Below are 14,907 nucleotides of genomic sequence, written 5' to 3'. Positions count from 1 at the left end.
TATTAAATTTAGGAATGGGAACTTGAAAGGGACTCCGTATCATGCTCCAGGACTTGATGTGCCTGAATGACAGTTTTTTGCTCTTTTTTTTAAAATCCCTCTCCGCCTTTCATTTTTAAGGCAGGTATAGATTCTAGCCACATTTCTACTGTCGTAAGTTTAAATTTTTATTAAACTTTTTTTTTGTAGTAGTAGAGGCATATAAGAATGTTGTACTATAAAGTTCTGCACTTTATATATTAAAATGTAATATTTTCTAAAGTTACACCAACAATCGAAATCTGATGGCTTCGATATAAATTTAACAAAAATGACAAAAAGTACATCTAGTTTGGAATAAAACGGAATATGTTCAAATTTCGACGTCCTATATTTTTTTTTACAATAAAGATTTAGTGTTTGCTGAAAAATAATACTGAAAATTTTTTTAGTGACTAGAAATATGAAGAAACATTTACATGCTGATTGAGCAAATTTGGAGCCTAAAGTCTCTTTAAACCAACGGACCAAATTTTTTATTAGTTTTTAGGAAGGGCTGTAGAATATTATTTATTAATTTTTGAGGAAGTTGCGTCAAAAAAAATTAGAAGCTAAAGATATGGGGACAGAACAGGACAGTAAGGAAAATTAATTAAACAAAATACATACGAAGAAGCAAGAAAATATAAATAATTTTATATATAGACTTCAGTACAATCACCATTTAGTTCACCATCAAATAAAGACAGTTGTCCAAACTCGTTATAATTTAGTTCTACGTTTGGATCACATTTCTCACTAGTTTTTTGAATTTGTGATTTTTTCTTTATGGAGCAAGATTTTTTAGTTTGATTTTCGGAGCGATCGATTTTTACGTAGCTTTCACAGGGTACATTCCTCAGTAATTCATCCTTTAATGTATTAAATAATATGGCTACGTTTGATTGCCTACCTAAAATTTCTGATACGAATAAATCGGGATATGGCCGAGAAAGTATTTCTTTGGTCAAATTGTAAATCATAGTACCACAGAGACACTCGTGTAACTTGGGATTTTCAAATGGAGAACGCAGCAACATATTTAAATAGGAAATGTATAGTACGCATGTTTGAAATTGACTGTAGCTATGTACTATATGAAGAATAAGAGGATTCGCCCGATTGAATGTGGGTTTTTGCAAATATTTTTTCATATTTTTGGTAGCTACCAAAGCATCAGAAGATGATATTGTTTTTACCAATGATCGTATGTTTTTGAAATCATCACTACATCGCTCCATTTTCTTTTGAATTACCTCCTTGGATTTTGGCAACAGCAGGTTTAAGTGTATCACACATAAAATTAAGGCGTATAGGAACTCTTCGCAAGGAGCGGGTGTGCAGTTCTTTAGCCAATAAATTATGGATCCAAACAATAATTTTAAATTGTTTGGTAATAAAAAGATGAATGACTTTTGGCAGTCAATTACATCTAACAATAAATCATGCAGATAATCCTCTTCTAAATCGTAAAGATGATTCAACATCGGAAGAGGATTTCCATTTGCCAGGTTGAAAATAGGTTCAACTAAGAAACGCTGAACACTTCCACATCGGCGATCGTATTCTTCAACAGATTTAAGGCACAAATTGGTATGCTCTTCGGAGTTGGCAAATTCATGCTGCAAAAGTATGCCATACAATATTTGACGAATATAACGAGAACATACAAAACTGCTTTCCAGGTGGGTATTTTCGACCTGAGCTGGTAAAAATATTCGATGCAGATTAACCACATTCAGAAAGAAAGATGGGAGAGACCCTTGATGAAAAGAGATGATAAACTGGATAGGCAATTTTTTACCACACGGTAAAATAATCCGAGAGTTTAGCATTAATTCTTTAGAACAAAGAGATGCATCGCCATTTAAGACATGTATTAAATTGCACGATTCTATTCTGTAACCATTAACAGAATTATCGATCATATATTTAACCTTCTCTCGTCTTTCTTTTTTGAGACGACAAATTACTTGTTTTATGCCCTCTTCGAGGTTGTAACATTGCAGCCAGGATAGAAGGCCAATAATTCTCCGTTGCCCCTGATTGATTTTTAGGCCTTTGTACTTCTGCTTAGGTAACTGAATATTTGAAAAGAAAGTTTCAAAGTCTTTGGTGTTAGCAAAATCGTTTCCAACTAAAGTACCAAATAAAGGAAGAACACTTCGATCAATACCAGGAAAAAAAGAAAGAAATTTATCAATATAATAAATGTCACATTTTAGGTACTTGAATTGAAATCCGTTGTTAGCTGTTCCTAAGCATACTGTAGTTTCTATTGAGGATAGTCTTATAAAACCTTTCTTAACATCAAAAATAAAAAAGTCACTATCATCACTGAGGACAGGGCATTGGTAGTAGTTTGCGAGTGCAGTCACCTGGTCGTCAGCTTCAAAGTCGCATTGGGCGAAAGGTATATTCATTTCCGATAGCACACATCGAAATACCTCTTGAGCATTTATGGGTAAAACATTTCCAGCACAATCTCCGTATTTTGCGATTTGTTGAGTTAGAGTCAATCTTGACTTAGATCTTAATAAATTTGTTCTTAACTTTCGATTAGATGTGTCGTAACCTCCATCAAATATGACGATAGGTTTGATATGACATTCAAGATATGAAGAAAAATATTTCTGCACTGATGATGAATATCTATGGATAAAAAAAAGTAACATTAGGTAAGATAAGATTCATAACAACTCACACGAACAGGAAAACATAAATTGAGAACATATGAAAGATGATAAAATTAGATCTAACACTTTAAGATCTTTATAATACAACGATGTTCAAAATTAAGGTTACAAAACATGTTTTTCAAAATCCACCAGTCCACCAATGAAATAAGGTCCACCAATGAAATAGATAGAATTTATATTTTATATACGAGGGTTGTCCATAAAATAAGGTTGGAGCTGCGGACGTTAGGAACGCTGTTAAGCGGGGTTGGGTGGGACTGGCGTGTAACTTGGCTCCCTTTCCCCCAGTTCCCGCCCCGGCGAGCTATCTACAACGTTAATCCTTGTCTTGGTAGCCGTGAAAGATGGAGCTTCTATTTGTTTCTCCCGCCAGGTGTGAATTACGCTCTGTGATTTGTTTTTGTGTGCAAAAAACGTTCCTCCGGTGGACATTCATTCCCAACTGTGTGAAGCTCACGGGGACAAGTGTATGAGTGTGCAACATGTGCCGAAATGGTGCAGAGAATTCAAAGATGGACGTACAGACTTCCATGACGAACAACATTCTGGCCGGTCATCGTTTTCAGACGAAGCGATTGCGAAAGTGGAAGAAGCAATGCTGAAAGATCGGATGGTGACGGTTTGGGACCTCAGCGAGATGATCCCTGATGTCAGTAAGTCCTGCATTCGCAACATTTTGAGAGACCGCTTAGGATATGCCAAGGTTTGTGCAAGGTGGGTCCCGATAATGCTGACGGATGACAACAAACGGCAACGTGTGGAAGCAGTCCGCGAATTTCTCCATGCCTACGAAACCGATGACGAGGAATTTTTTGACTCTGTTGTCACTGGGGGACGAGACCTGGGTTCACTACATGACACCGGAAACAAAAAAACAATCCTGTCAGTCGAAACATCCAGGCTCGCCGAAGCCGAAGAAGTTTAAGCGCCAGCAAAGTGATGGCGAATGTCTTTTGGGACAGGAAAGGGTTGCTGTTGTGCGAATTCCTGCCAACGGGCACAACAATTAATGCGTATCGCTACTGTCGGACGTTGAAGAACCTTCGGTGCGCGATTCAAAACAAGAGAAAAGGCACGCTCACAATTGGAGTGTGTCTCCATCAGGACAACGCTCGTTCACATACCGCCCGTGTCACAACTGATCTCATCAACAGATTTGGATGGAATACTGTCACACCCCCCTTACAGCCCAGAATTGGCCCCCAGTGATTACAATCTCTTCCCTGAATTAAAGAAACACTTGGGAGGGACGCATTTCACAACCGACGAAGAGCTGAAGGAAGAGGTTTCAAGCTATCTTCGCGGCTCAGCGGCAGATTTCTACGACTCAGGCATAAAGAACACGGTACACTGCATGTAAAAATGCATTGATCTTATCGGCGATTATGTCGAAAAAAATAGGGAAGTCTAAGCTTTCCAAACATGTATTATTAGGGGCCGGGATAGCCTGGTCGGTAGGGCGCTGGGCCCATATCCAAGAGGTCGTGGGTTCGATCCTCGCCGGCCGAAGACTCCCCGTGTAGTAAATGGTGACTGATGCACGTTAAATCTGTCGAGTCTCAAAGTCCTCCATGTTCCCACAACAAATCAATACCTCTGGGGGTACTGATCCAGGAGTTTCCTTGTCTTCTGGATTGGTTCAAAATTACAAGGCTACGGAGTTGAACGTAAGTAGTCGTAAACCCATGAAATTGGGTCGGCTGTTCAACGACGGATATAAAAAAAAAAAAAAAAAACATGTATTATTCAATGCCAATAAACATGTTTTTCATTGTGAAAATTCGTTGGGAACCTTATTTTATGGACAACCCTCGTATTTTGAAAAACGAGTAGTGCAATATCATTCGAGACTTATACGTCTTTGGAGACAGGCGTGCCTGTTGGCCGCGAGTCGGGGGTTCAGGTCACTTTCCTGCGGATAATGTCCAATGAGTTTCGGTTACCATTCAAGCGTCTTACCGTCCACCTCATGCTGCTGTTATAATTCCTTCTTCCTTCGTGTGTCTACGAAGCAAGTATTACAGAATGCATTACTTCTGCGAGTCATTAACTAACACATTTTTATAACAGATATTCAAGATGTGGTTTTCAAACCCAGACAAAGTGAACACACTGTGAAGAATTGTTGTAGCAGTTTGACCAAAGAACGTAATTTCTGTGGTGGTTTTTCGGTAGTAGTAATAAGGTTCACTGTTAAATTGTTTGCGGTCATTTGCGTTTAAACCCGTTTGTCCTCAACAGCTATCGCATCAAGTTAGTAGAGGAGTCTATGATGCTAACTACCTCATCGCCGAAAAGTATTAATCTTAACAGCGAGATAAGCACAGTAAGCTTCAAGCAAAGTAAGTACCATTCCAAGATTTCCAAGATTATTGACTACTCACAACTCTTTTTCCTGTCACCATACCATGCTTTTCCAGATTTTCATTTTGTCCTTTGGACTTTACCGAGCAATTGTGCTCATTTCTTCCCAACTTTACTCCGCTTATGTCACCTCAAGGTTTTACCTCCATATTTCATGATGAGTAAGTAAAGGGCTACTTCGGCCCCCAGGTTAAACCATTATGACTAACAGGACTGAGTACAATATCAGCTTTCAGTTTAGAAAAAGAAGTTTTTTACTGTTAGTTTTTGCTGCAAGACTGAAATTAAACAGTTTAAGCATCTAGGGCCTTTGCGGGCAGTTTCGTGATTATTGCAATAAAACAAACTAGTTAGCTTGTTTCAGGGGTGATTGTGAGTCCAAGTCAAAATTCCAGAAAATTTCTTGAGTAAAAAAAAAAAAAAAAAAAATACAGTTTAAATGGAAAGAAAATTTAAACAAAGATTTTTTCCTTTTTCTCAATCTTTCTTAGTTTACTAAAAGTATATTTAAAATTTTACAACTTACTTAGACCATTTACACATACCTATAACCTGGAGAAGTAAATGAAATTTACAAATATGTCTTTCTTTCTTTCTTGAGTTTATGATTATAACTATTTACTGATAAAAAATTTATATTAATCTTGAATATAAAGCTTATGAAGTACCTGGCTCTCCCTTACAAACAAATAAAATAAACTGTGTTTTTAAGTTCCACCTTTCAAAATTTGATTTCCGGAAACTTTTGTGATCAATGATTTTTTGAAACGTCAGGACCTTCGATCTCCGGAAACTTCCGGATCACGGTTAGCGAAAAATCCAGAAATCCGGATTTTTTCCGGAGCACAATCAGCCCTGCTGTTTGCAGTGAGAATGAGTTGCGCCTGATGCGCAAGTTGTCAAGTTATATCAGCTGTGCGCACAGCGATTAATAAGAAGAGCGATATTAGCATTGTATTAGATAGACGTGACCATCCTTACGAAATTTACTGTACATCGCGCAAAGTTAAGTTACAATTTTAAACAAAGGTTCTGCAAAAATTCTGAAGTATGAAAATAAAATATTTTGTGCTTCGAGGAAGAGGCCCGTGAGTATATGGATCTTATTTCCTCTAAGTTGGTGAGAATAGATTATGTAACAAGTTTGTACACTAAAATAAGGTGACTAGATTAATTCACAATGATTTTAGAACAAATCAGCGGAGCGTACTTGAAACATTTTGCGATTCGAAGACACCACACATTTATGGAAAATATTAATTTGTATATGCAATAAGGATTTTTTTTCAAAAAAAAATTATAATGAGAAATATCAGGGGCAGAACCATCTTAACCAAACTTGATTTTATTAATAAGCAGTCATGAAATATACTTCGGTAAATTAAAATTTGTTTATTTTTTACTAAAATCATTTCAAGACAAGTATTGCGCTTTCGTCTGTTAGTTTCAGCTCAGCATGATGATTTTTCGCTTGTATTCGCTGTAAGACAAAACTATCTTGTTAAAAGAAAAAGCACATTTTTTATTTATTATTATTCACTTATTTTTATTATTATTTTGATATTTCACAGCATAGAAAAGAAAAGATCATATGTTTTCGGAAAAATTCGTGGACATTTGTGAACACGTAAAAATTTGGAAACATTTTCTGTCCTCAAAGAGTTCGAAAGTTTTTGAAGACACTCAATGAAATTCGATGTCTGTTCTCAAGATTTGAGGACGTTTGGTCATCACAAGAAGAAAAATTCCTTAAAACGGAATTTTTAATAGTTTATACTCTTCTATAGAAAGTTCTCAGTTTTTTGTGTTGTAAAACCTAGTGACATTCATAGATGACAATGCATCGATATTTACAATTATCATCACAAAAGAAAAGGATAAAAGCCCAATAAATTATTGATATGGACTACTCAAATCCACATACACTTCTCCAGACAAGAGAAAATGTTTCAACACGTTCACGCCGGGAAAAGTGAAAATACTGGTAGAAGAACTATTTCAATATTAGATAATATTCGGGAGGAGTTAATCTATTCTCAACAATAACAATTCACTGTAAGGAAATTTATCACGGCGAAGAAGCATTTCAATATAAAAATTGGTAGTTATGGATTTTTATTATTCCCGGAAAAAAACTAAAAAATGAAATTTATTTGTTACCAGTTTTTACTCTGGTGCGCCGCCAAGATGAGACAATCTAACGTGACCCATCGGTGGGTCACGCCGGACGTGAACGTGTTAAACATTTTAGATTGTCGAGAAGAAGAAAAAACTTCGCTACAAAAAACATGAGAAAACTTATATAACAAATAATATAAATAATAATTTTGTTATCGGACAACGCGTAAAGGGAGGAGCCTCTCAACTTTTTCATTTCCTCTGTAAATATTTGCCTTAACTTTGGTTGACATTCAAAACCAAGATAGGATTTAACCAGGCTTGTTAAGTAACGAGCTCTGCCTGTTTTATTTAGTGAGAAGGACAGGCACGCTTCAAAATCAGCAGTATTTGTTTAGATTTGAACAAAACTGAGGCAAATATTTACGTTTTTTGAATATAAGCTCGGTTAATAGTTAACTGCACGGCGTTACAAATTGAAAAAATGACTAGCTGTCCACTATATAGCAAATAGCATCAGAATAAAGGTAATACGATTTGAGTTATAGTTTTTTTTTTATTCTTTTAAAATAAAAATAAATAAAATTACCTTCTATGAGGCTATAATTTCGCAGCAGGAATTTCTGACATTATTACTATTGTCAAAATATACTTAATTGAGAAAAAAATGGAGTTGGATATGGTGTAGAACAGTATATTTAAAATTCCAGATGAGAGAATGATAATAAAAATAACTTATTCCGTTGAAAAAATGTTGAAGCCATAATTTTATAGAGAATATATAATTAAACAAATTAATTGTTTTATCTATAGGAAAACTAAAGCTTTTAAATGGTTTATAACAATTTAATGAAAAATCATCAAATGATTTTACTTGAAATAAGCATGACTCATCAAAATTTCCCATGAAGGTATTATCTTTAAAACCACTCAATCACTCTATAGTTAAAAAAATTCACAGCCACCGTCCCCACTATTTCAAGAAATTTTCGCCGAGAGTCATAGTCATAACTCAGGTATTACTATATGAAACAATGTGGAATTTTATTTTATTTTATGACTGTCGTTGAGCAGTGGACCCAACTTTGGGTTTATGATTACCAATGTTCAACTCCGTAGCCTTGTAATTTTGAACTCAATTCAGAAGACAAGAGAACTCCTGAGTGGTATTGGGTGACATTTGCCTTCGTGGAGGACTTTTTGATGGAACAAACCCACATTTGCGTTAAATGAAGAGGAAAACCACCCACCGTTAGGCTGACGGCAAGCGGATTCTAACCGATGACTCGTCTATAACTGAGGATACTTTACGTTAGCACTAGGGTTGGTGCGAGCCGGGTGCAGAATTCGTATTGACCAGCCATCGTTGGGATTCAAACCCGATTCACCTCATTGTAAAGCGAGCGCTCTATTCACTAAACCACCATGGCTTTATCATATTATTTTGTACAGTTTTTAAAAAATGTTTAGTTTTCTGATATAAAAATGTTATTGATGCGTTCATCATGTCAATTCATTTTTTTCATGCCAAAGTATTTTTTATATTTTTTTTATCGCATAATTCAGCTTAGCGAAAACTATTAACAAAGGCCTTGTAATTTTTTCCTCCTTAGCATTTGCATACCTTTTAAGTGTGAAAATGAGTAACTCGTATCTTTTTCAAAAAAAAAAAAAACTTTTTTCAAAAATCTCTTTAATACGGAGAATTTTGCAGTCATTATTTCATTTTCAGAATATAAAAACAATGGACTTACCATTGTTTTACTATATGTCCTTCGAGAGAGCACATTACAGAGTCAAAGAGAAGTTTTAAATTTATTTGCAACACAAGAATTATTAGTATACTATACCTGAAAATTTAAATTCTTAGTTACTAGCCCAAGGCCGGTAAACTCTTAATTGCCTTTTTTTCCCTCAAACTTAATGTATCCGTGATTGATATCGATAAGTTCTCCTCAGTTAATAGCCACTTTTTGCAAACTTTTTCTTTTGGATTAAATTTTATTTTTTTAAAAAAATTTCATATTAGAAATGATCTACGGCTATGAGAAATTAATTCAACAGTAAAAATAATATAAATATGTGAAAAAATTTAGTTAAACTTACTGACTTCAACGAACTTTATGTAGAAATATTTGGTGAGAAAAAATACATTTAATGTATACATTACAACTTTTGAAAAATGTAAATCGTTTAAGAACTCTCTTTCCACCACAAATTGATGGAATCTGAGGGATCAAAATTTCAAATGGTGACATTGGACACTTTGATGAAAATTCTGCATTTTAGAACGAATCTTTTTCTACATTGATATATATATTTTTTTATCATTAAACGATTTTTTACAAAAAATAATGGAAAAAAGTGTATGTTTTTTTGTTGTTGTTATATTTAAGTCCCCATTTCTTTTACTTATATTCCTTTTACAGTGAACAAAATAAATAATAAAATAAAAACTATGTTTTTCAAATGAACTCTAATGTAGAAAATAATTTTATTGAACTTAAGACAATTGTTGGACGCATTATTTTCGAACTAAAAAGGGGAAATTTCGGTATTGATTGATGTAAAAGTAGTTAATCCCGAAAGTGACACGAGCTACGTTTTTTTATTTTAGGTGTAATAAAAATTGAATTGTTTCCTTCTTTTTTTTATATTAGTATTTTTACACGAAAATTACAAACAGTTGATGTTATGTCCACGTTTTTGATAAAAGTATGAATCAACAACTGCAGATTTCTACGGGGTGGTAGTAGTAATCAAATTATAAGTGTTAAGAAAAAAAGCGACACATATTTATTTTTAATGATAATTTTCAGAAATTTAGAAGTTTGAAAAGTTTATTTCGAATAAGTAAAAAAAAAAAAGAAATTTTCCTGATTTTCACATCTGCTAATAATCTGATTAAGTTTATTATGTAATAGCTTTTTATAAAAGCAGGAAGACTTTAATACGGATACTAATAAATAGAACTGATATCGCATTTTTAAATCAAAATCAAACAGAAAGTGAGATAGGGAGTTATCTATGCTTTTTTATTTAAGTTATCTATATCTTTTCTTACAAGTGATGGAAAAAAAAAAAAAAAAAAAAAAAAAAAAAAAAAAAAAACAAGTAAATCAGCCTCCTCCTCCTCTCAAAGAAAATAAATATGACTATAAAGACATTCTTTCTTTTTCTTTTTTAATCTTTTTTATTAAAAAAAAAAGGGAAAAAAATTCCTAGACATCGAACACCATCAAGAAATACCATTTTACGTCAGTTTATCAGTGTTTCGCTTTTGTTAATACTTTGTTGGATAACAGTTTTGATAACTATTCAGCCCTACAACAAGCAAAAACATCAAGTTTTTTTTTTAAAAAAATTGCACATTCACTTCAAATTTTATTTGTTAAGACAAGTATATCACAAGAAATAAAACTTCTGAGCAATCTTTTCTTTTAATTCTTACTCAGGGTTCCCACTCAATTTTTTAAAAAAAATTTCAAGGACTTTTCAATGACTTTCAAGGACCTAAAATCACATTTTTCAAGGACCTATTCAGTATGTCAACTAGATTTCACAATTACGTAGAAGCAGAAATTATATATTTTTAAAGAACAATGCTTATTTGACAACAGAAAAAAATTAGTTATTAAATTTATGATCTAATAATACAAATGGTTGATAGTTACATTGCTGTTTCAAATCACTTTAAAAAATTCCAATTGACAAAAAAAAAAAAAAAAAAACTCCAATTGACATAGGATGCTAGCCAACATTTAAAAACTAGCATCAGTGAAACTTTTCTTGAAAAAGTGAATTAATGAAATTGAGTGAATGAATAATGCATATTACATTAAACAAGCATATTATAATTCATAAAGTTTGTGTAATTGCATGGTTATTAAAATATAAATAATTTTTTTAATATGTTAGATAAAATTTTAGGTTACAGGAAATGCATATAATTAGATAAAATATCAAAATATATCGCTTTAACATATCTGTTTCAATTTGAATAACAAATAATCTTTTTTTTACCTCAGAAAATGAGTAATGCATTTTAAACATAATAAAATCTATTGTAGAGCAATATTTTACAGAAAACTAAGACTTACCAAGTTTTATTTTCTTTAAAATATATCCATAAAATGTGAAGCGTGATTTTTAAAATTTTGTGAATAAGCTTAATTTTCACTGAGCATAATTTTTAAATGGCATTTATACGAATCTAGATATACTATATGTAAATCAAAAATATAAGAAAGGTGAAGTAAGTCTCAAAGATTACGTAAATCACATATCACAATGAGTAATTTGTAAATTGAAATTGAATTGCTGTTTAAGTTTCTTAAATCGGAACAATATGAATAGCAAATGATACAAAACGCACTAACTAACAAGACGTAAATTACAATGCGTGATACATAAATAACTTCAATATGAATTTTGTTGCGTAATTAGATAATAGTTTTCATATGAATTGTAATCATTATGATGAAAACTGCAATTTGTGATCCAAAAGGTGCTTAATATAGAACAGCCATATGTGATTCTTAAATCTCTCTGTTGTGAATTGCAATGCCGTGATTTATAAACTACTGGAATGAAAATTGTGAGGCAATTTTCTGACATTACTTAAATACGTAATTACTTAAATACGATTCAAAAATAACTTTAATTGAAATCAAGATGTGTGAATCCTGATGAGTAATCAACACTTTAAAGTAATATTCTATATGTGATTCATTAATCACTTTCATTTAAATGACAATTCGTTGAACATTTTATATGAATTCCGATCCGTGAATCATGATGTTTATTCATAATCAATGAAACCTGTAGAACTAAATTTTATTTATTAGCAGTAAAAACTAAATATAAAAACTTGATTATAAATAATGAAAAACTAATTATCCTTCGTATGTAAATTAAAAGAAAAATAGGATAACAATATTAACCTGTCGTAATAACTAAGTTAACACATTGAACATATTTCTAAATCGATTAAACACTCTATGTCATTCAGAAACTATGACTATAAAAACATAAAATTTGCTAGAAATTTCAGCTTTCAAAACATCAGAGAGATGAACAATAATCTTGTGTGAAAAATCTAGGAGAGAAAAGTTTTGCATCTTCTTTAACCCCTTTTCACTTCAAGCATTAAAAATTGCATCGATCAGAATTTCTATAATTTTCCTTTGAATTTATTTATTATTTTTTTACTGCTTTTTTGTAAGAAAGATTAGTATTATTTTAATTCCTAAAAAATCAAGTACATTTCAAGTACCCTATGGCAGAATTCAAGGACTTTTCAGGGCCCTGATTTTTTTCAACAAAATTCAAGGACTTTCAAGGTTTTTAAAGTACCGTGGGAACCCCGTATACTGCTTTTAATACGTCTGATTGTAAAAGCCTTCCATGGGAGATAGTTCAGCACTGTCCTTTCAGCATTTATTATAAATGCAATAGAAACTTTTCACGATTGAAGTTAATTTATTCTTAAAAATACACATTAATAACATAATTACGCTTTTGTATCTTTAAGCAACATTTAGAAATCAATTATAAGCCACAACTATCAAAATTTATTATTTATCAAATTTTTTTTATATAGTTATTTTATTATTATTATTTTAATTTGATCAGTTTTTATTTTTCATTTCTCTCCTTAAGATAAATGAAATTCTTCGTGTAAATAAAAATTTAAATTATGGATTATGTGAACATTATCATTGTGATAAACTAAACATTATTATGTTGATACACTAAATTCAAATTCTTTAGGATAGAATTATGCCCAGTTGAAATGTTTGCCTACCTAGTTCATACACATAATCACCCAACTAATTTATGCACATAATTACCAAAACTTGTTCTCTGATTTACTTTTTAAATCAAAAATTGCTACATGCTCACTACACAACAGACAGAAATTCATTTATTTCAACACTGCAAAAATAAAATAAAAAGAGAAAAATCAAGAAAAAAATTAACTTTAAATAAATAATTTTCCCATGTGTACACGCAATTTTCAAGTTTTAATGTCAAATTTCAAACTAGTACTCTAAGGAGCTTTTCAAAATTTTTATTATTTTTGTTAATTAATTCAGTCAAAGTTTTAGTTTTCTGTACCAAATATATATAATATAGATTATGTAGCATTATGTGTGGAAAACGTTTTTCATTGCAGGTTAAAAATAATGCAATTAATTAAATATTAAAATTACTCATAAAAATTATAAATCTTGAAAAGGATTTCTTGTACAATTAAAATTTTTTTTTCTATTTACGTGAGAAAAATTAATAAACAAGGTTTCAAATGCAAAAAATGTATAAGAAAAGAGAAATAAGAAAAAGGCACCTAACTGGTCTCACAGTAAATGGGTTTAGGAAGTTCATTTAATACCATATAATCATCTATGTATCTACAGCAAAATTAGCATTTGCTGTGATATTTGGTTTTCATTTTATTTTAAATAGTATTTTTGAAATTATGATGCACACATTTTAATGATATTATGAATAGTTGTATCTAAAATTTTAAATTTTTCTTATTAATACCCTCTAATTTAAAACTTATTCTTGAACATAAACAAAGAAATTTATCACATGTTTTCTGGGTTATTTTGTGAAAATATGAAGGAAAAAAACTTAAATTATTTGAAATAAAATTTACTAGCTATGAGTTAATAATATTTATGCACAATATTAACTATATTTATATAATCATGCAGAATGTTAATTAAGAATTAGTGTTTAAATTTCCAATTATGATTACTTGGTCATGGTTAGTGTATATTAAAAATAAGCATAAACTATTTTTTTACTTACATTTGTTTAATTTATTTAAAAAATTGGAGAATTGTTTGATTGGACACATAGTTAAAATAAAAATGTACAAACCTACTCAGAATTACCAATAACATTTCACAAATGCTAAATTATCAAGAGAATGTTTGTAAAGTAATATTTAAAAAAAAAAAAAATCAAGTAGAAAGAAATTTATAGAAGAGAGGTAGAGCACATACGTAAAAATTAATACATCTTTTTTTGAATTTATTTTTATAGCAGTTTTATGCAGAATTATAAGCCAACTTTAATCATGGATTTAATTCCTTCAATTTGAAATAAATAGCATTAATGAAGATATTGATGATTAACAATCATATAGGAATTTCTAACCGCACGAAGAATTGTAAAACTGAAAAGGATAGAACAGTTATAGAATGGTAGTTAAGTCATATTTTGAAGAAAGAGCATAATGAGACAGCAAAAAGTATCACACTTATAAGCCAATTGTCATCGTATGATTGAAATCTTTTTATTGAGAAAATATGAGAAGAATAAATAAAAGTACCTGTTGTAATCCCCACCATACATACAATCAACTTTGCTTCTAAAATATAATAAATGAATAAGATTGTTTCCATCTATAATGATAGTCGTGTCATGCAGTTTGAATGGCTTCATTAAATCTGGATTGTTATTAAAAAAAGTACTCAAGCCTCTAACTCCCATGATAAAAATGATGATCAGCAAAATAAATTCCAAATTTCAAGAAATTCATAGATATTAGTGAAAACTAAGGAAACATTACTTTGTTTGTTTACAAACACAAAACCTCTCTTCATTTTATGTTAATTCCGAGATTGCTATTGCCATTTTTAATAAAACAAATATGAATTTTAAACTTTTTCTGAAGGTTGGCAACAATCAGTTT

General features: G+C 31.4%; 1 protein-coding gene across 1 annotated transcript; it reads right to left on the bottom strand.

The window, feature by feature from the left end:
- Nucleotides 1-655: 655 nt before the first annotated feature.
- Nucleotides 656-14,849, bottom strand: LOC107444159 (single-strand DNA endonuclease ASTE1). Its single transcript, XM_016058243.4, has 2 exons — nucleotides 14,545-14,849; nucleotides 656-2,670 (listed from the first exon to the last, which is right to left on the bottom strand). The coding sequence occupies exons 1-2, from the start codon at nucleotides 14,703-14,705 to the stop codon at nucleotides 675-677; spliced, it is 2,157 nt and encodes a 718-aa protein (XP_015913729.3). The 5' UTR covers nucleotides 14,706-14,849; the 3' UTR covers nucleotides 656-674.
- Nucleotides 14,850-14,907: the final 58 nt, after the last annotated feature.

The sequence above is a fragment of the Parasteatoda tepidariorum genome, chromosome 2 (assembly GCF_982258835.1).
Source record: "Parasteatoda tepidariorum strain Cologne lab strain chromosome 2, Ptep-v5.0, whole genome shotgun sequence".
Taxonomy (NCBI): Eukaryota; Metazoa; Arthropoda; class Arachnida; order Araneae; family Theridiidae; genus Parasteatoda; species Parasteatoda tepidariorum.
This window is presented reverse-complemented; position numbering and strand designations above follow the sequence as displayed.

Coding starts and splice junctions, on each gene's coding strand:
- LOC107444159 (XM_016058243.4), bottom strand. CDS start 14,705: ATGGGAGTTAGAGGCTTGAGTACTTTTTTTAATAACAATCCAGATTTA. Junction 2,671..14,544: donor TATGGTGGGGATTACAACAG/GTACTTTTATTT, acceptor TTTTATCCATAG/ATATTCATCATCAGTGCAGA.